Here is a 21,395-nt window from a genome sequence, read left to right as displayed (position 1 = left end):
CACACACACACACACACACACACTCACTCACTCACTCACTCTCACCCACAGTCTATTCTTAAGTATATAAATACAACCTGCTATGTTTTCAGACCTGACCACTTGGTACTGGATAATCGACCTGGGGCTCTCCCCAGGGTAAGATTATTTCTCCATCTCTCAGCACCCCTTAGCTGCCTGTAGTTCTCTGTGCAGGGCTGAGGCCCATCAGAGCTTCCCTTCCATGCTAGTGTCTGTTGGTATCCTCCTTCACAGCTTGTTTAGGAGTATGGCTCCAGTTCTTTCCGGTGCCCCAGTGTTCTGGCTAACACTCAGGAGTGGGGCAAGCGGCCTCCCTGTACTGCGCCCTGTCTTAAATGCTTCCAGCTTTCCTCATTCCCTGTCAGATCCCCTGTGGGTCTGTCAGATTCATTCTTTATTGTGCTCAAGTTTGTTCCTTCTATATCTAATTTGTTGGGACTCATATCATGAAAGGTATATTAAATTTTACCAAATGCTTTCTAATGCATGTTGATTTTCTCCTAGTTTTGAATTCTCTGCTCATTTTTCCCTTTCTATCACTTTAGTTTGGTGGCTGACTGCACCGATACTGTTGTTTCCTCCACTCTTAGGTTTCCCTGCTGCTCACAACTGAGGAGAGTTTGACTTGATATCTATCCTTCCCTGGCACTTCTTTCTTTCCACCTTGAAATACATCCTTCCATGCTCTCCTGCTCTGGAGTATTTCTACCCACGGCTCATGTCAGTCTACTGGGGCTAGTGAGGACTCAGCAGTGCTTTCTCACACTTTGTACTGTGTGTTCTCTGATCGTCCCACTGGGTCACAGCGAGTGTCTCTCCTGATCACACTCATTTGGGATCTCTTGAGTCCTGGGTCTGGATGCCCATGTCTTGCCCAACATCGGGGAAGTTTTTAACCACAAATGCACTCAACAGTTTTTATGTCTGTAACCTTAACTCCTCTCTAAGTACACTAATACAGCTGTCTGATATTTTCATGGTATCTCATACATACTGAGTTTCTTGATTATTTTCCCCTATGTCTGACTGTGGCATTTTGAAAGACCTATCTTCAAGCTAAAACTTTTTTCTACTTGATCTAGTTGGGAATTTTGACCAAAGTTTTTAATCTTATTGAGTTCTTTGTTTTCTAAGATTTCTTCCTCTTTGCAGAATATCTCTTATTTCCTACACGTCTTCCTAACTTCATTCAACCATGATCTTTTGAGCTCCTTTATTTAAAGATTGATTGGTTGGTTTGTTGTATATATGTGTGTATACCTGCATGAGTTTATGTGTACAGGTGCTCAAAGAGGCCAGAGGGCATCAGTTCCCTTGGCACTAGAGCCATGAGCCACCTGATGTGAGTGCTTGAAACTGAACCTGGATCCTCTCCAAGAGTGGGGTGTTCTTAACCCCTCATCTCTCTAACCCTGTTACTAAAGAGTTACCATAGTCATAAGGTATGCGAGAGCGGTGTTTGTTCCTCACGTGTGATCTTTATGCTGTGTGGTAGAGTAGACATCACCACTACTACTAAGTGGATGGCCTTCTTAGAAACCAAATTTCTCCTGAAAATGTCTCTTGGGATACTGGTTCATTATGCAATTTTGAGTTTGGCACCACAGATTGCTATAGATTATTTTGATTGGTATAGATATCTTTTGATAGATTCACTATCACTCCTAGTGTTTGGGTGGTTTAACACCCTAAAGTCACAGACCTACTGTTCAAGAGTTGGCGGACTCAAGCAGTTCAGATAGTTGTGGTCTGGACAGCATACTACATGGTAATAATGGGGCAGTGACTCAATCAGGGACAGACATTATCTGTTAACACTGGCTTTGTTACTTGAAGGATTCTCTGAGACTGGCTGCCGTAATGGTGCTGAGAGGCCTAAAGCACTTGCCTGATTGACACTGGTTCAAGTCCAAGTGGTTGACAAGGAGAGACACTCGGTCATATTCACTTGCACTTTGTCAGCATATCATAATGGAGGAGCTGAGGCAGGAGCCCCACAAGATGTGGCCACCACAAGTTACATTCTCCCTCTCCTACTGTGGGTACATATACCCACAGCCCCCTAACTATGAACCTTGGGAAAGAAAACACCAGCCTGGGTTGGCTTTGCTGTTGTTCCCAATTCTCTCCGTGGTGGGTCTCACAGGGACTGAGTAACAGATGCATGTCTCAGACAGTTTCCAACTTTTGAGATATTTTATAAACAGGTATTCTGTATAGCATATAAATAAGTGACTAGCTCTTAATCAGGTTTTCTTCAATTCTTTCATCTTGTGAGTTTGCTACTATGTGGAAGTCATTTCTTAATACTTGTGCATTCAAACACTTGTCTGAGCCAATTCATTGTAACGACCAGATAACAAGACTGGAACTTCAAGCAATATAATCACAAACTAAAAATAACGAGATTTTTCTCCTCCATTTAATTACTACATTAGCTACTTCAATTTTGTTTGAAAATAGGTAACAGTTTCAGGATAATATTAACAACACTCCTGATATTCCTTGGAATGCGTCAACTTCAGTGACAAGGTAAATATTTGTTAAATATCCTAGTTCTAGGTTTTCAATGAGTTTGTAATGCTTTACACTGGTTGAATGTCACTAATACAAGACCCTGACTTCCAAAATGTTTCACAAACTGAAACTTCCTGGGAAATTCAAATCACGTTTTGTTTTGTTTTGTTTTAATTTTAGAGCATTTCAGATTTCCAATTTTTGGATTATGGATCCTAAACCAGTAAATCTGTGCAAATATCTCAAAATTTCACTAACTGAAAGCTGAAACACTTCACTTAAGAAATATTCAACTTAGCCGGGTGTGGTGGCGCACACCTTTGATCCCAGCACTCGAAAGGCAGAGGCAGGCGGATTTCTGAGTTCGTGGCCAGCCTGGTCTACAAAGTGAGTTCCAGGACAGCCAGGGCTATACAGAGAAACCCTGTCTCGAAAAAACCGAAAAAAAAAAAAAAGAAAAAAGAAAAAAAAAAAGAAATACTTATACCAATCACATCCAAGTTTTACACCTCAAACTATATATTCAAAATGACTAGTGTGGGTTTTATATTGTTTTAATAAATGGGAAACAGGAATTAGACCCCCTAAAAAATCTTTTGAAAAATATTAACTGAAATAGTAATTTTAAAAATATGACTTTCTAGTCAAACTATTCAGTATAAACTTCGTAAATAGAAATGTTACTGGCATTACCTTCTGTGGGTCAAGCTTGCCCAAGACCACTTCCATGAAATCCTCATCAGACATGATGATGGTCACATCAGCAGAGCCCTTTGCGGGGCCTTGGTATACCTCCCCTGAGCCACTCTTCAGGTCAATGGCTGGAAAACAAGAAAACAATGCAGGCCACTCTTTCCTCAAAATTATCACAGCACAAAAAAGCTAAACACAATGGAAACTGCTCTAGTTTCCAGGCTAGGTAATGCCCGTGTATTCTATACTTCCACTTCTAGAACGCGTACTTTCTGTCATTTAGAAAAGTTTTGCCTTGTTGGCTGACACAGGATGTCACGCAGGAAGCAAGACTGAGCTTGAACTCACAGCAATCCTCCTGCAGTGTGCTCTATCTGGAGGAGCTTGTAAATCCTTTTCTAGGTGCTGCCATGCCCACTCCAGTAGTGACTCACTTACAGGTCTGAAAACCTGAAGGCAGTCCTGAGCAAAGGAGTTTCAAAAGAAACTCAGCCTCCTGGAGTCCTGGCCTTTCCAATAACCTATTTACTCAAATCCTATCCTCACGTTAGTATGGTATATCTTAAATCAGCTCCACCAGTGTTCCAAAGTTCAAAATTATCCTTAAAGCAACGAGCTCAGAATTCAGTAGGATTCAGGGAAAAGGTTACTTTCATATGCAAGTATTTACCAAGGCCTAGGAAATAGGGGGCTTGTGGTATTGCATTATTCATGAGAAGGTCTGCTAGTGCGGAACCCCCTGGTGCTAGCTCTCACAAGTCTCAAAGGAGTAGCACAAATTACGACAAGGGTGTGAAATCCTTACCTGTCATTAGCTGACCCTAGGCAGAGCTGATTTACCTTTACTGTAAATATTACCTGGTGCCTGTAAGTCCTTTTGAAATCATTCCTCTGTTTTGTGTCCAATACCTTCAATGTACTTTGTCTACTGTGACATCCTGCCCCTTTATTTTCTGTATTATTTAAGACTGGTGTTCACTTTGTGAAAATACACTCAGTTCCTACACTCTCTCTCATGTGGACTGTCACTCGCCAAATCCTCGCTCATCTGCGACCGAGACCCCGTTCCACGCAGATAGGAGACCCCACAAAGGAGGTAGTCTGTGGCAAGGTGCAACTTCTTATAAAGTTCTTCAAAATAGTCAAGTCGGTAACAGTTTTTTTCTTAGTGAATATTTTCATGTGATAGAAATCTGAGCTAAATATAGACCAAGTTATTAAAGGAAGTGAAGTTGCTGCAATGTGTGTAACTAAGACCTTAAAAATGCAGTCAGGCAAGAATCTTAGCCCAGTAGTGTGTGAGGCTGCTTGGAGTTCATAATGTTCTCCAACCTTTCTAACACCTGATTCATCAAAGGTTCTGACACCTGACTAGCAAGATTTTAAAACTAAATTTGAATAACAGTCCAGTTATTCACAAATACATCATAATTTTATTCCTAAGTATTTTTCATACAGTATCATGTTTTTCCTCTCCCACATCCTTACCCATACCATAGTCTTTCTCTCTCTCAAAAACAAATCACAAAGCACATGAACTCACACATACCAGCAGAGAATTCATTTTGGTCTGACCAGCTACTCCTGGGCACAGGACCGGCCCTGGAGTGTGGTTAATGGACCCAACCACAGTCGATTGGAAAAAAACTCCTCAGCATGAATCTATTGCAGCTGCACAAAGCTTCTTGAGCTGCACATGTTCACAAACACCTTTAATCCCAGCATTCATAAGGCAGAGGCAGGTGGATGTCTGTGAGTTTGAGGACAGCCTACCTAATGAGTTTCAGGACAGCCAGGGCTATGTAGAAGATCCTACCTCCAAAAACTAAACAAATAAAATAAAACAATAAAAGGTAAGGTAAGGGTGGGCGTTGAGCCCACTTCCTATCCTTAGTGCTGGGACCTGTGCAGGCCTCGAAGTCTCTGTGAGTTGATGTGTGTCAGTCCTGTTGTGTCTGCAGCTTTCGGAAGTGTCACATGTGTGCTGTTCCCTTGGAGTCATCCATGTTCACCTCCTTCCCTGCACAGATCCCTGAGCCTCCAGGGAAGGAGTTCGATAAGTCATCCCTTTTAAGACCAAATGCTCCAGAGTCACTCATTCTCAGTGTAGTGTCCACTAGTGAGCTCTGTGTTAAATCACCACCTACTGCAAGAAGAAGCCACGATGTTTGTTTAACTAATTTCTCAAGCCGGGCGTGGTGGCACACGCCTTTGATCCCAGCACTCAGGAGGCAGAGACAGGTGGATTTCTGAGTTCGAGGCCAGCCTGGTCTACAGAGTGAGTTCCAGGACAGCCAGGGCTACACAGAGAAACCCTGTCTCGAAAAACAAAAACAAAACAAACAAACAAACAAAAAAACCTAATTTCTCTTCCATTCAACTTTTTTATAGAAAGGTTAACTGTCCCAGAAACAAGCTTAGTAACTGAAAACAAATTTTTTTTATCAGTTTAACTTCACTGCTTTCTGTATAACATCTACAAAGCCTTGCTGAAGCTACACGTAGGATGTCTGAGCTGTCTCCCCTATGACTGATATGCATACAGGAGAAGCCAGTCAGCCGTGTGAGCGTTCTCTCTCTCTCTCTCTCTCTCTCTCTCTCTCTCTCTCTCTCTCTCTCTCTCTCTCTCTCAGTGGAAGAGCTGGTGCAGCTGTATCCACCCTCCTAGAGGATGCAAAGAACTCCCACCTCTCATAAGGGACACTGAAGGTCCATAAGACCACCCAGCACACTTAATTACCCTTCTGCTTAGCAACTGCTGAAAACACAACTGAATCGCCCTAGGTCTCCACAGAAGAGAATTCTGCCAAGTAAACAAAACAAAAACAACAACAAAGAAAAAAAAAAAAACCAGGAAAGGCAGCGGGAGGACCTTCTGCTTAAGCTGCCTCCCTCATTTCCAGTGTGACCGTTAGACCAGGTGTCAGAGGCAGCAGGAGTCTGACAGGAAGAACAAAGGCCCGGATCTTACAGGAAGGATAATGGACGAGGACAGAAAGGAGAGGGTGTGAAAAGGTTAAAGAAAGCAAACCTCTGCCAGCCAATAGACTTAGCATCTGCAATTTTAATTCTGCACGGCTCTGCCCAAGGCCCACTTAGGGGGTGGGGGTGTGCAGGTAAAGATTCCACTCAGTAGTAAAACTGGACTTCGCCCACATTAATCCATAAGGGAGTAAGTCTCCTAGACAACAGCAATCTGTGCCCTGGTTCCTCACACTTGCCCTCACTCAAACTTAACTACTCACCATTAACAGGCAGGAGACCTGAAACTAGAAAGCTAATAGCTAACTCTAATACAAGAAAAGAAAAATGGTTCTCAGCAAGAATATAGAAATTTGGGGCAAAGGAGCAAAATGTTCAAATCCACAGTGGGTTTGGTTTGTGTGGAAGAACTCTCCACTGTAATCGTCTAGACTCAAATATCTGCAAGGTCAATATCTCACTACAGAAATACAGAAAGTGCACTTCGAGTCAGTGGCACAGTTTACTGTGTTTATGAGTGATTACAGTTCAAAGTTATGATCACTAAGTCTCTAAGAGTTCAGGAATTGTTCAGCTTTAATTTACTGTCCCTACAGGGAAGAGGCAAGGTAAAATAACGGGAGCTCCAGAAGGAGACTGTGCTGCGTTTGCCTCCTCTACCAAGGATGGCCAGGTCTTAGTGGGGACAAATCCAGCCTGCCCCCCAACACCATATACTTCTTTGTCAAGAAACATTAGTAACAGTTCAGTGAGTGAACGGAATGAGAAGGAAGGTGCTTTATGCACCAAACAACAGCAACAAATGAAAAACTGATTCACCAGGAGCCTAGGCTGTCCTCAAACTCGAGGGCTACCCTCCTACCTCTTCTTTCTAAATGCTAGGATTACAGGAGGGAGCTACCACTCCCACTAAAATATAAGGGGTTTTGGTTTGGTTGGATTTGGTTTTTTACAGGAAAAAAGATACTGCAAGAACATAATACTTTGCTACTATTTTGGCCAAAAGTTCAAAACCTAATAGTCATGCATAATATCAAATAAATACAAACTAATGAATATTCTTCAAAATAAATTTTCCAGTCCATCGAGATGACAAATGTATCAAGGTGGCACCAGTCAGACTTGACTGAGTGTAGTGTGTGACCAGGCCAGACCCAGAGTACTTCTCCCCCCCCCCTCCCCATTTCTACTGTTGCTACCACTGCTGTTATTATTCCTTTGCTTTAAAGGACACTATTGGGACAAATGGTGGAGCATTACTGAAGTGTCAGAGCAGATAATACTCTATATCAGTGTTAACTTCCTGGTATTGATAACTACTCCTTGTCAGGGTATGTCTTTGTTCTTGGAATAACAGCTTCACCCTTACAACACCCAATCTCCAAATTACTCTTAAATGCATATGCTTTTGTAAAATGGGACAAAACTCTAACAATTTCCAAGTGCTAGGTGAAAGATAGCTGTTCTCTTTACAATCTTTGCAGTTTTTAATCTCTAGGCCAGAATTTACTGTTAAAAGAATTTGCAAATGATGTTAGGACACATGGTATACAGAGGGGACAGATGGCCTTGGGAAAGGTGCTGCTCTCTGGGCAAAGGACAGCAGTGGGGAATGCCTTGACTGACAACTGGATACATTCTTTCCAAGGATGAGATGTTTTCTTGAAATTCATGAGACATTTCTGAATCTCAACCCAAAATCTGGAATTGGCATATTTAAATTTTTGTGTATAAGGCCTGGGGTGCTGGCATATGCCCATACTCCTACTACTTGTGATGCTATAAGGCAAAAGAGTTTATAGTTTGAGGCCAGCCTGGGATATAAAGCAAGATCTTGTCTGAAAAGATAAAACAATTTATGTTTAGGCTGAAAAGTCTTACAGGATAATCGGAAGATGAATACCAAGCCCGAGTTTATAGATGCTGGTGGTCTGATGGCTTCCTCAAGAAGGGCAGATTATCATCTTCAAGGAGTGCAGTTCTAAAATCTCTACCCTTTCTTCCACATGGTGACAAATGTCCAAAGTGTATACACATTAATATTCAAGGAGCATCCTTGACCCATCACTGTCATGTAGTGCACAAGAGGGGCCTGGATTTAGTCCAGATAATGTAGTTAGCTCTGGACACTTAATTACAATGTATATCATTAAAACTCAGCTAATTCACTTCATAATGAGTATTCAAACAAAACACATAGTATTTGTATGATCTTGACATATAGGTGAAATTTTCATACATATCCATATAATGTGAAAAATTATAGACATGAGATTGAAAAGAAACCAACCTGCTCCAAACCATTTGCTTAAACCTATCCTCTAATGAATGTGGAACATATTCTGTTTAACAACATGATGTCTTTAGGATATAAGCACTCACAGTTTCAACAGTTCAAATGTATCCCATAACTAAAATACTCAAGCAACAAACAAATTCTTAGGCAATGTATATTAATGTGTTTAGCATCACAATAGAATTACACAGCTGAAACTGGTAAGCCAAATTCTACATGAACAGGGATGGCAGACAATTTTCCACAAGCTAAGCTTCATTCCATTTTCCTCCTGCAGGAATTATCAAGGCAGCAAAGCTAACTTGCAATGACTTCTTCCCAGCACACTGCTCGAAGCTGTCACTTAGCCACACGCTCTAGGCAGCCCACAGTCCAGCCCAAACCTCGACTGACCACAATCCTGCCATCACATCTCATCTGCTCTCTACACACTCCTTCCTCGTCAGCATACATGAGAACCACAGGTTCAGAACCTGAGTTTTACCCCAGACATCTTTGTCTTCTGATATCCAGACATAAATAGTGCTCGAAGAGGTTGGTTCTATTTTAGCAATAGTTTCACATGGGTCTTCTCCACCTTAACTTAAGTCTTCCTTTCTTCCAACCCTGTAAGGGCGGGGGCAGGCCAGGGCACTTAAACACACAACTATTTGCTGAATGAACCAGTCTTGCTGTTCTCTGAAGATAAGCTGCTCACTGCCTGGACTCCATATGCACACATGCAGGTCCATAATTCTGATCAGTTTTCAGCCTGGATGTTTTTGGAATTCAGAACTGTTCTGACTTTAGTAACCCTGAATGAGAAAACACCCCAGTGGTGCAAGACCATATAAATAAACGTGTTATTTCTCTTCTCTGATTAACACTGCATAAGCCGGGGTCAGGTTTTGTTAGCGCTGAGTTAAGGGGGAAAACTTATCTACCTCTAGATGCTTCTGCTTCCAAAGTTCAGAGCAGAGTGCCTGCTTTAATTTTCAGCCAGAAACGATTCTGTAGGCTACCTGAGCCTCCCTGTCTTCCTCTCTGCTCTGTGGTGCTGAGAACAGAACCCAGGTCCTAAGGCACTGCTGCATCCCAGCCCTAAGCCTCTTATGCGGCCGACTTTCATTTCCTTTAAACAATACTGTTAAAGAGCAGAATGGGATCCAAAGAGTTTACTAGACAATTTTTGAATGGTTTTAGAAATTAATAAGCAAGTATGATCATTTCTACTAAAATGTTCCAGTGGTACATCTCACCACTACACAGAGCACCATCCACATAGGAAAGCTACTGATAGAAAGCAAGCAAACGTCTGTTTTGTTCTAAGGGACACGATCCCATCCCTCTACACTGTGACTCCTCTATGGCTTCTGGCACTTACAGCCTGAGCCTGCACAGGGCCTGACTAATTGCCAGCAGGCACAGTGCAGGCCTTTCTCAGCCCTAAGCCCACGTCAGAGGAAAAGTGACATGTAACCAGAAGTGACCAAAGTACAGCAAGAGCATCAGGCCAAGCAAGGGAGCTCAGAGACTTCTTTACCCACCTTTTATCCATGTTGATCCTTTCAACCCAGTCAAAGTAACATGTAACCCAGAAAAGTAACGTGACAAGAATGGCCATTGTTCCAAAGTGTGAGATAACCAACGGCATAGAACCTTGGGAACAACGGCTTATGTCCAGACATTCAGTTCTAACCATTTATTTCAATCTACTAAATAAAATGACACAACAGTCACTGTTGAAAAAGAGAACAGCTGTGATCTCGGCCTTTGGAAGCCTCACCTATGAATATTGCTATTACTAAACACTGCACCTGAGGTATGAAGACAGACGCATGAGGCAGACTGCCTCCCCTCCAGAAAGCGCAGTACCAAGGCCTTGTACTCTCTCTGACTTGAACTGACTGTAGGCCTTCCCATCTCCCCTTCCACTGGCAGGAGGAAGGGCTCCTGTTGCTACCTAACAATATGGGATTGGCCTCAGAAGAGGCAAACCTATGCCTTAAGGCACACCGATGACTCTCTGTCCCCATAATCAATGCCAACAGTGTCTCATTTGATTATCAGCATCCTCTATAGACCTAAATTTAATTTGATTCAAAAGATTCCCCCAGTATGCACACACTCTACCCACAGCTGTCAGGGAGGGAAAGGAAAAGACAGGCATGGCCTGGGATCTTAAGTTGGAATGTGCTCAAGGACAGTGACACCACACTCAGCCTGTATGCCCATCTCCATCCCCTGTATCCTGTTTCTGGTGTACCACGATATGAGCACAGCTGGCTACTTACAACAATATAAATCACATAATACTTGGTACTTCAGCATTCTGAAAAAACATCATTAAAAACTGCTTGTGGGGGTTAAAAGTAGAGGCAAGATATTTCCTAAGGTAGTCTTTAAATATCCATTCTATAACAATAAGCACCAGAATGCAACACAGAGCGCCAAAGGGACCCCTTCTACCACAGCACAGGGCCAAAGAGCTTTTCACTGTAGCCAAATAGTGTGACGTAGCTCAGTGACATAGACATAGAGACTAGAGTGAAAACAAGAACCAGACCTGGAAACAATTTCACAGCTGAGAGTCAAATGAAGCTGACAGACAAAGCCTATCCAAGCAAGGCAAAGATGGGCCTACAGTGACCCAGGGGGTTCAGAATACTGTCACCCCTTACTTGGCTGGGTAAGGACAGGCAGCAATTAACAAGATTCCAAAATATAAAGAAGATAGCTTTTTTGTGTTAACAATGGGTAACTTTCAAATGTAAGCACACTATCTTCAAGATAAAATCTTAGTTGGTGATTAAGCACTTCTATCACACTGTGGGACTGGCCTGCTTGCATAGGTCAACAACCACTTGTCCTCCACACGACCCCTACAGTTTCTAGTGCCAGCTTCAGGACGCAGACTCTCAGCCACTCCTGGAGCATGCACGCCTCTCAACACTACCTTCTGTAAGCCTGTGCTCTATAACTTAACTGCCAATGGACTTTCTCCGAGAGAGGAAAGTTGATTTCCTCCAGAGAAAAATGGAAGCGGGGGGGGGGGGGGAGAGAACCATGCTACGCTCTCTGTTAACCTATGAGCTAGCTCAGAAATCATGAGGCTCGCGGGAATCTGAGGAATGCTTACATCTCACAGTTCAGCCTGCCTTCTCCTTTCTCAGCTAACTTGTTGCAAGTATATAAATGTTCCCCACAAGGAAAAAAGCCAGCAGAGCCAGGGTGTGGTGGCACACGCCTTTAGTCCCAGCACTTGGGAGGCAGAGGCAGGTAGATTTCTAAGTTCCAAGCAAGCCTGATCTATAAAGTGAGTTCCAGGACAGCCAGGGCTATACAGAGAAACCCTGTCTCAAAAAAAAAAAAAAAAAAAAAAAAAAGCCAGCAGATTCCCTGTGGTTATTTTTTAACAGATACATTGTTGCTTCCCTCTACACTAATACGAACCATGTTTTATATAATTAACATATGGTGCCTAAAAGAAACAGCAAATGTTATATTAAAACAAACTTAAATATGTTTTAAAGAAGAAACAGAAAATTGGTTCCGGAAGTTCTAAATGATTTTGACAGCTCATAGGCGTTGACTCTGTGAGTGGCAATTGTTTGGTTGTAACGAATAATAAACCTGTCTGAGATTCCAAGGCACCCATGTAGCTACCACTTTTCCTCCAGTGATACAGATCAAACCCAAGGCCTTCTTCCTGGCATAAAGCATGCAGTGCCAGTCTTGGGTTCTTTTAAAGCCCAGTTCTATGAACAGGTTTTTGGTTAAATCCCAGATGTGGGGCATGGGCTGCTTCGGTTTGTTCACAGCTGTTAACTACAACTGTCTCACGTTCTAGGGGTGTGTGATTTTTTTTTTTTTTTTTTTTTTTTTTGTTTGTCTTTTTTTTTTTTTTTTTTTTTTTGCCAGCTCTCAGGAGTCTCAAGAGGGACTAAATGGGAGAGGCCGGAGAGGGCCTGTGGCAGTGGCTGCTCCCCTTACACTGCCCCCATTGCTGTCCTATTTGCTATTGAAGGATTGCTGGTCTGCTGGGTATTCTGACAATGACGACTGCACTTGCCCCAAGGAACCCCATGAACTTAGTCAGCAGGAAAAGTAGCCTATGGAGGTCCACGCCCACTGCCCTCTAACCTTCTTTCTCTCCAACCTAGTATTGGGGATTTGGGAAGGATTAAGGTGGAATGAGGCTAAAGATCTAAGAATGCAATAAAACAATTACACCAACACTACCATATAGTATATCTTCAGCCCTAAATACACTCTCTCAATAGCTATCAAATAAAAACCCAGACATACACATTTTCATTAAGAAATCTGAGCCAGCACATTACTTACATGGTATGTAGGCAAGAAGGAGGAGATGTTAATAGGCTGGGGTGGAAATGAGTAGTTAGTAGTGTGTGTGTGTGTGTGTGTGTGTGTGTGTGTGTGTGTGTGTGTGTGTGTGTAATTGACAAATGACATATGTAATTTAAGAAAAAAAATCCATGCTTTTAAATGTCCTGAGACCTATGGAAAATAACAACAACAAAACTATGTAGGTCAGATTCACCTACTTTCAAAGGGACTATATTATTGGGTATAAAACATACTTTATCTCCACTAAAAGTCATTGTAGAATAATATAAAGTCACAAACATCACTTACTCCACTTGGCTGCAACAGTCCCACCTTTCGTGATATGCCATTCAAACACAGCATTCACTTTCTTTACCACCTCACGGCCAACATCCTTGAGGCGGCGGCCTATCTCCCCAAACACAAGAGCACTCTGGAGCTCTCCACCCTGACAAAGAGAGGAAATATTATTTGAAGCTTCACAAAGAACTTATTAGTGATATATGCACCAGACGTGACTTTTAACCTGTTCTGCCCACACGGGCTTACGTCATACTTTCCTCATATTATGCTGCCCAGAGATGGTTTACTCTACCAGAAAATGTTATTGTTGACCATAGTTTTAAAGCAATACTTTGGTACAGGGGTAAAGGGCCTCTTGTGTAACCACAAGGTCCTGATTTGCATCCTAAACACCTGTTTTAAAAGCCAGTGTGGTGACACATGACATGACCCAGCCCTGGGAATCAGACTGGCTTCCTAGCACAGCAAGCTCTCTGTGCCAGGGGCTCTCTGGGAAGCCAGTCCAGCTGAACGGGAAGCCCCAGGCTCAGTGAAGGATTCTGTCTACAAGGTAAGGGGGAGGAGCAACTGAGGAAGACATATCTACACGAGTGCCTACCCGGGTGAGTGCACCCGACCACCCCACTCACAAACTGAGTAAGTCTAATTCACTTCTCAGAAACACTGAGCAAGTAATCAAGCTATGGTTTTCATCCTTTGTTTATAAAACACGAGTAAACTCCATGAAGCCTTTAATTATTTTCTGGCTGAAAGACGTCATAGGCTTTGATCTTAGATAACTCTTATAAGACGTTAATTTCTTGCTGGTTATGAAATAACATGGTTTATGAAAAAAAGATCAGGAGTGTGAAAGTCTTAACATTATTAATATTTTGGACATAGAATACAAATACTTTTATCAAAAGCCTAACCTTACTAAAATATAAATATTTTAATAAACAAGACATGCTATATTATCTTCATATCTGCATACAGACCTCAAGAAAAAAAAGTATAGGTTATTTAAATTTTCACTTTTTTTCCTCCAAATTCTTTTAAAAATTTCTCATTAAAACTGAATGACTCACTCTTATTGAAACAGGGAACTATTTCCTTTTTAAAGTAGCCCAATATTCTGAAAAGATTTTAAAAACTCTTAAGTTGTGAAAATATCTTTCATTCCAGTAAGTTTTAAATTTCTGTCATTTCTTCAAGAGCTTTTTGATAGCTAAAAGTAGCAGCCCAAACAATCCTGAAGTGGCATTAGCTATGACTCACACAGAAGTCACTGGGTGCCGGTGCAAGCAGCCTACCTCTGAAGGTGTCTGAGCTGAAACTCCAGACACAGGCACGAGATCCACGTATGCGTTTGAAATGACAATGTCTCCAGTCTCTTGGACCTAAGGAGAAGTGGAGCAGAGAAGAAACAGGTCACTCTCATGATTTACCACTCCACTGTGAAATTTGAGTCACTTTAAGGAAACAGACTTCTCTTTGAAATGAAAAATAAACAAGCAAGCAAGCAAAAAGCCAGACAAAGCAAAAGGTCAGTGTGTACATGACAAAGTGACAGACACGACGATTTTCTGAATTAATACGATTGTTATTAAGCCTGGATACAGAATCAATTAATGGCCTTTAAAGAAGGGAAGAAAGAAAAGGAAAAACTATGAGCAGGTCTAATCTTCCAAAACACTAATTAAAAGAGCTGGAGAGAAGGTTCCGTGGTTAAGAGCACTTTGTTAGCCCGAGCACGAGCATATTCTGAGGAGAGCCAGAGTAAGAGGTGCATTGTAGGTAGTGCATAGCAGAAGGCGTGCCCTGATTGGTTTATTAATCTAGACTAAAACTGGCTAAGAAAAGATGACAGTGTTTGTAAGGTCCTCATTCTGGATCCAAGTCACATAAGATACATAAGGGGAAGTAAATATTTAAGTAGCCTTTCACGTCTGCAATTAAAGAAGCTCTCAGTCCGAATCCCGTATTTCATACCATTCCAAGGACTATTCTCACATAAAAATAATACCGGAAGCCAAGGCTTGTAATCCTAGAGCCCGAAAGGCCAAAGTAAGCAAGTTCAGGGCCAGCCTGGACATTTCTGTACACTCTATGCTGTAACAAGACACTGTCTCCAAAGGAAAAAGGAATTACAATAAGGACAGTAAGTTTCTAAAAGTTAAGGTAGCAACTTTGATTTAAATTAATCTCCCTTGACTACTTTCCTTCATTCTTGAAAGGAGGGAGAAATACCTTCCCAACAATTTTTCTTTAAAAAAAAAAAAAATTAAATACAGTGAAAGGCACAGGCACGATTAATGAAAACACAAAATGCACTTTGAGCAAATTGCTTTTTTGTAGGCACATGAGCATAGAGTTCTGAAATATTTGCTTAAAATGTTTCCTAAAATACAGTGGAGAGGAGGGCGTCGAGGCAGGAGTCTCTCTAGCCCTGTAATTACTGGGGAAGGTGCAAATGCTCTGAGGAGAGAGAGCATTTTCCAGTCGTCTGAAATGGAAAGACCGCATTCCATTCGGGCGTTAGTTCTCAGCTCTTTAAGTTTACAGAAACTGCACATGTTCTGCTCCTGCCAGGACTGCATGGGAATAAAACCCTCCAACAGAGCATGTGGTGTTGTGGTCCAGGACTTTTGGAGTTCCTGCTCTTTTATCTGCCTTCCTGGTGCCTAGTGAACAACAGATGCATGCTCTGTCACTAACCTGCATCCCAGCCTGCCTGACTGTGCATGTTAATTTTCACATACTAGTCTCAGCTCTACGGCTTGGGGTAGACTGTAGTTAGCTACCTCAGCAACACCAGGGTTCAGCCCCTAATCCCCATCCATTCCTTGGACCCTGGCTCCGCCACAGACATCTGAGAGCTGAATGGGAAGCAAAGATCTCAAGTGCAGTATGTTTGCAGAGGAAGCCAGGGTGTGTTTAAGTGGGAACATGAATAGAGTCTGAGGCCCTAGATGAGCTGGGCTTGGTGGTGCATGTGTGCAATACCGCCACATTGGAGGCAGAGGCAGGAGGATCACAAGTTCTAACAGGGTAGCCTGGGCTACAGACTAAGATTCTGTTTAAATTAAAAAAAAGAAAAAAGTCCGAGAGATTGCCCCTGATGATAAGGCAGCCTTAACACAGAAGAAATTTGCAAAATAAAACAAATGATATCCCTAATGCATGAAAATGTTGGCAGCAGCAGGAAGGCACTAATACTAAAGCAGAATTCTGCCAACTTACCAGTTCCTCAAAGACGAAACAATGCATAAGAAGCCCTGAGATTGGGGCTATGGAGCCACACAGGGCTGTGCTTGTATGCCTGATAAAAAGCTGTCTGTGCGGCCGTCAGCAAGTCATTACCAACGTCAGGATTTTCTAAGGAGCCTAGGTTTTCTTATATTTCAATAGTAGGGTTGTTACTGAAAGTTGCTACTGAAAACAACAGTGTTTACAGAATCTCCATAATCAAAACCTAATGTCACTGTTGGAGTACTCAAACCTGTTCCACGCAATACAGAGGAACCAACAGAAGGCTATTAGCTGCTGGGCTGTGACAACAGGTTGTTCTTCACACTGCTGGTAATGGAACAATGTTGGATGTCCCTTTAGTGCTTTTCTGGAGCATCACTAGATCTCCCTCAATGTTACTTAAGTCAACAAATACATGGGCTTACTGGCTTGTCGGCCATTCATTAGGCCCAGGCTCTAGGATACAAGGTATTAGTTTATAGATTTTTGTGTTATCCAAAGCACATGGTTTCTGTTCAGGAAAAAAAAACTAAAGGCTACAACTCCACTGTTCTCTAACATGTAAATAGCTGTTCCTGTAACTTGGCAAAAATTTGGTTAGAAGACCTTTCCTGTTAGACTAGATAAACTGCTGGTCTGATTCTCTGGAGTGAAGCTGCAAGATCTTTCATTAGTGAGAGAAATAAAATGTAAAAGGTACATGTGGAATCTGTTTCAATGAAAAGTCAGCACTAACTTTAAAAGTACTCCCAAGCGTCTCTCTCAAAGAGTCCTATTACTAACCACAAAAATGCTAGCAGAGAACAAACTGACGGTGTGTGGTGCAGAGGTCACAAGGCACATACATCCAACTCTATGATGGTGTGTTTGAGGAGGTCACAAGGCATATACATCATACTCTTATGACCCTGTGTGGTGAGGTGGTCACAAGGCACATACATCCAACTCTGATTCATACCTTGGTTTGAAAATGAATTCTGTTTCCTTCCTTCCACATCTCAGTTTGTAGAGTTTGTCCTGGATACACTGGTTTGGCAAAACGAACCTATTAAAATATTAAAATAAGAGTTTTGCATTAAAGATGCTTTTAAAAGAAGCTCTTCTACTTGTAAGGGAAATTTCTGAGGTCAGCATAAAAGGAAAATATTAGAGATTTAAATATATTAAGCTTCATAAAAGATACCAAAAGTACAGAAAATTCATAAGGGATGGACACTGAGAGCCGTGTGCACATACACATGGCTAGTTTTTTTCTCTCAGAACAAGAGACTCAGGGCTGGGAACATAGCTCCCTGGCAGAGAGCTCACCTAGCATATGTGAAGCCTAAATTCAGTTTTCAGCACTGGGTAAAAGGAAAGGGAAGGCAGCATCAATAAGGAGCGTTTGCTCAAGACAAACCATAATCCTGTAAGGTAGTGACTCAGGCAGCCACCAGAACAACTTAAATCCAAAGTAGTACTAGTTAATCAGGGCTGAAGGCGCCACCGAGTGCACAGAGCAAAGTCTTAAAGCAGGATCGTTTATATCACTGTGTGAATCTATACATGGATTACTGAATTAAAGAAAATAATTGTGTTAAATGAAAACCATGAAAATAATGAGTGTTATTAAGGGCCAGGCATCAGAAAATAGATCCTTCACTCTTGCACTGTGAATAAACTAATAAATATTTTTAAGCTATTTGACATGGCTTTCAGGTATACATCTTTTGGCCCAGACAAAAATATTGTTAGGTGGAGACATTTTCCTTTGTTACTATCAAAGTTAGCACACAGTAAAATCAACTCAGCAGCACAACACTAGAAACACTTAAGTCCAGTCAGTGCTGTTATGAGAGTTCAAATGGAGCCTACTGCCATCTTTTGTTAAGGCAGATGTTGAGCTTCGAACGTACACATGCTGAGGCCCAGAGGTGGTGACACACACCTTTAATCTCAGGAGGCAGAGCCAGGAGGGTCTCTGAAGTTTGAGGCCCACCTGGTCTAAAGAGCAAATTCCAGGGCAGCCAGTGCTACATAGAGAAAGCCCATCCCTCAAAAACATGCAAGACACATATATACCTTAATCGCCTTGAATCTTGATACATCATTATCTGCGAACTGCTGTAAAACATGCCTTGCAGAAAATCCAAAGGTACATAATCCGTGTAATATGGGCTTCTCAAAACCTAAGAAAATTTAGATAATTTTATAGATGAAAAGTGGTATAAGTATATGTGTGTGTGTGTGTATAAAATTCAGTATTTTAATGTCTTTTAAACTACAATAGAATGAATTATGAACTATGCTATGTATTAAGAAACAGAACATGCCAAGAGATATGGCACCACCTTTTATCATCACACCAGGGACACAGAGGTAGGTAGAGCTCCTCCCTAAGTTCTCCTTAAATTCAAGGCCAGCCTGGCCTACATAGCAAGTTCCAGGCTAGCCATAGCTATATATTGAGACTGTACCTCAAAAAAGAGTTCTGTAAATAGTACTTCCTAGGGAAAAATTAAGGGAAAAACAGCAAAACATATTTTTGAAAACCATGAAATAAACATAAGAAGGCTAGGAACACAAAGAATTCTTTTGTTTCATTTTGTTAGAAACAAACCAAGTGGGGGACTGCGTCACCTTTCTAGCCCTAATAACCTCTTCACGATGCACACACCCTTCCCCAGAGCCGCACCCTGGACTCCAGCAGCGGAGGCTTCTCGCCACCATCTGAATTTCAAGAGACACATATAGCGTTTTCTGAATACTTCCTACTTTTCTATAGCCCTGAATAAATATGAGAGCTATCTTTTAAATGCTATTCAAATTACCAGTCCTGAGTAAACTTGCTTTAAATGGATAGTTGGTAAATGAGCTAATGTTTTTCAGTGACTCGAGTCATTTACAACTCACCTGCAATGCTCGCAAAGTTCGGGTCAATGTGTAAAGGATTCCAGTCTCCACTGAGGCGGTACAGAGCAGCCTGCAGAGAAAGTACGCTGTCCTCAGTGTTTGCTGAGGAAGCATTAGGTGTAGGACAGGAAGCAAGGCCAGCTACCGATTAAAACGCATACTGTACACAAGCCCAGGCTGTGGTCTAAAAGACAACTCATTTTTAAAAAACAAGATTACCTTAAGCTTTAATAAGGTCTTTTGCTGAAATCAGTAGAGGGAGGAATAAGGTAATAAGAAAAGAAGGCAAGAATTACACACCACTGCCTAAGGGAACTCTATGTGAATAGGTAAAGGTTTAAAGTCTTGTTTAGCCAATCAAAATCTATGCCAACTTTCTTATTTTTTTAATTTGAAGTCTATAATATAATAGGCAGATAAACATCAAAGACTTCTCACAAACTTTCATCTCTCTGCCACACTTAATCCGGAATATGCCCATGCACGAAAATGAACCAAATAGCCTGCCAGTCTGACTCAGTGTATGCAAAGCTCAGATTTTCACACTACTAATTTACATAGGTCAGGCAGGATTAGCAGAAAAATGTAGGTAACAACAGAGAAAGCCTTCATCCTTTCCTGTATTTAAACCATGCAGTTTTCAAACTAGAGTGCTCTCCAGGGCAAGGGAAGAACTTCAGCCTGCTGGTACAGAATGGTCCTTATAAGAGGCAATACTTCTCCTGGGAATATATCCAGAAGATGTCCCAACTGGTAATAAGGACACATACTCCACTATATTCATAGCAGCCTTATTTATAATAGCCAGAAGCTGGAAAGAACCGCGATGTCCCTCAACAGAGGAATGGATACAGAAAATGTGGCACATTTGCACAATGGAGTACTACTCGGCTATTAAAAACAATGAATTTATGAAATTCCTCGGCAAATGGATGGATCTGGAGGGTATCATCCTGAGTGAGGTAACCCAATCACAAAAGAACTCACATGATATACACTCACTGATAAGTGGATATTAGCCCAGAAACTTAGAATACCCAAGATACAATTTGTTAAACTCATTAAACTCAAGAAGAATGAAGACCAAAATATGGACACTTCGCCCCTTCTTAGAATTGGGAACTAAACACCCATGGAAGGAGTTACAGAGACAAAGTTTGGAGCTGAGACGTAAGGATGGACCATCCAGAAACTGCCCCACCCAGGGGTCTATCCCATAATCAGCCACCAAACCCAGANNCTATTGCATACACCAGCAAGATTTTGCTGAAAGGACCCTGATATAGCTGCCTCTTGTGAGGCTATGCCAGTGCCTGGCAAACACAGAAGTGGATGCTCACAATCAGCTATCGGATGGAACATAATGCCCCCAATAGAGGAGCTAGAGAAAGTACCCAAGGAGCTGAAGGAGTCTGCAACCCTGTAGGTGGAACAACAATATGAACTAACCAGTACCCCCAGAGCTCGTGTCTCTAGCTGCATATGTAGCAGAAGATGGNCTAGTCAGCCATCATTGGGAAGAGAGGCCCCTTGGTCTTGCAAACTTTATATGACCCAGCACAGGGGAACGCCAGGGCCAAGAAGTGGGAGTGGGTGGGTAGGGGGATGGAGGGGGGGGGTATAGGGGACCTTGGGGATAGCATTTGAAATGTAAATGCAGTAAATACCTAATAAAAAATTGGAAAAAAAAAAAAAAAAAGAGCGTGCGTGTTACAGTCAGTGTCCGGTCTGCCCCAAGATCTTCTCCTTAACAAGTCTCATTCTGAGGAAGTTTTCACTTCTCAGAGGCTCAGTATTCCTTCCTGTAGTATGTCCTTCTAAATACAAGATTATGTGTGTTAGAAAATTAAACTGCTACTTTTCAAAAGCAGTATACAAACAGTAAACACTAGAAAAATATGAGCTATCATGTATACAATGAAAAACAGACACACCTCCGGGCCACGGAGGGAAGTTGTCAGACATAAGCTACAATGGGCTGTGATGGGGCCTGGGTCCATATCCAGCACTATCAGTGACACAGTTTCCTCACCAAGGAGAACTGTGAGTTTCTCATTGAGGAAAAATATATAAATTAAGAGGCTAAGAGGGCTCACTTTCAAAGAACAACAGGGGAAATTAAATGAGATAA

The 21,395-nt window shown here is 41.9% G+C and overlaps 1 protein-coding gene across 1 annotated transcript in view; it reads right to left on the bottom strand.

Moving 5' to 3' along the window:
• The window catches only part of Hsd17b4 (hydroxysteroid 17-beta dehydrogenase 4), a 74,978-nt gene that overhangs the window by 1,263 nt on the left and 52,320 nt on the right, over window positions 1-21,395 (bottom strand). The window contains exons 18-23 of the mRNA XM_021214208.1: window positions 19,265-19,334; window positions 18,434-18,540; window positions 17,331-17,417; window positions 14,434-14,520; window positions 13,148-13,286; window positions 3,232-3,359 (exon numbers count right to left, since the gene is read on the bottom strand). Coding sequence (XP_021069867.1) covers window positions 3,232-3,359; window positions 13,148-13,286; window positions 14,434-14,520; window positions 17,331-17,417; window positions 18,434-18,540; window positions 19,265-19,334 — 618 coding nt within the window. The remainder of the gene's footprint in view (window positions 1-3,231; window positions 3,360-13,147; window positions 13,287-14,433; window positions 14,521-17,330; window positions 17,418-18,433; window positions 18,541-19,264; window positions 19,335-21,395) is intronic.

This window comes from Mus pahari, chromosome 15 (assembly GCF_900095145.1).
Source record: "Mus pahari chromosome 15, PAHARI_EIJ_v1.1, whole genome shotgun sequence".
Lineage (NCBI taxonomy): Eukaryota > Metazoa > Chordata > Mammalia > Rodentia > Muridae > Mus > Mus pahari.
The sequence above is the reverse complement of the archived record's forward strand: the minus strand, read 5'-3'. Positions and strand labels throughout refer to the sequence as shown.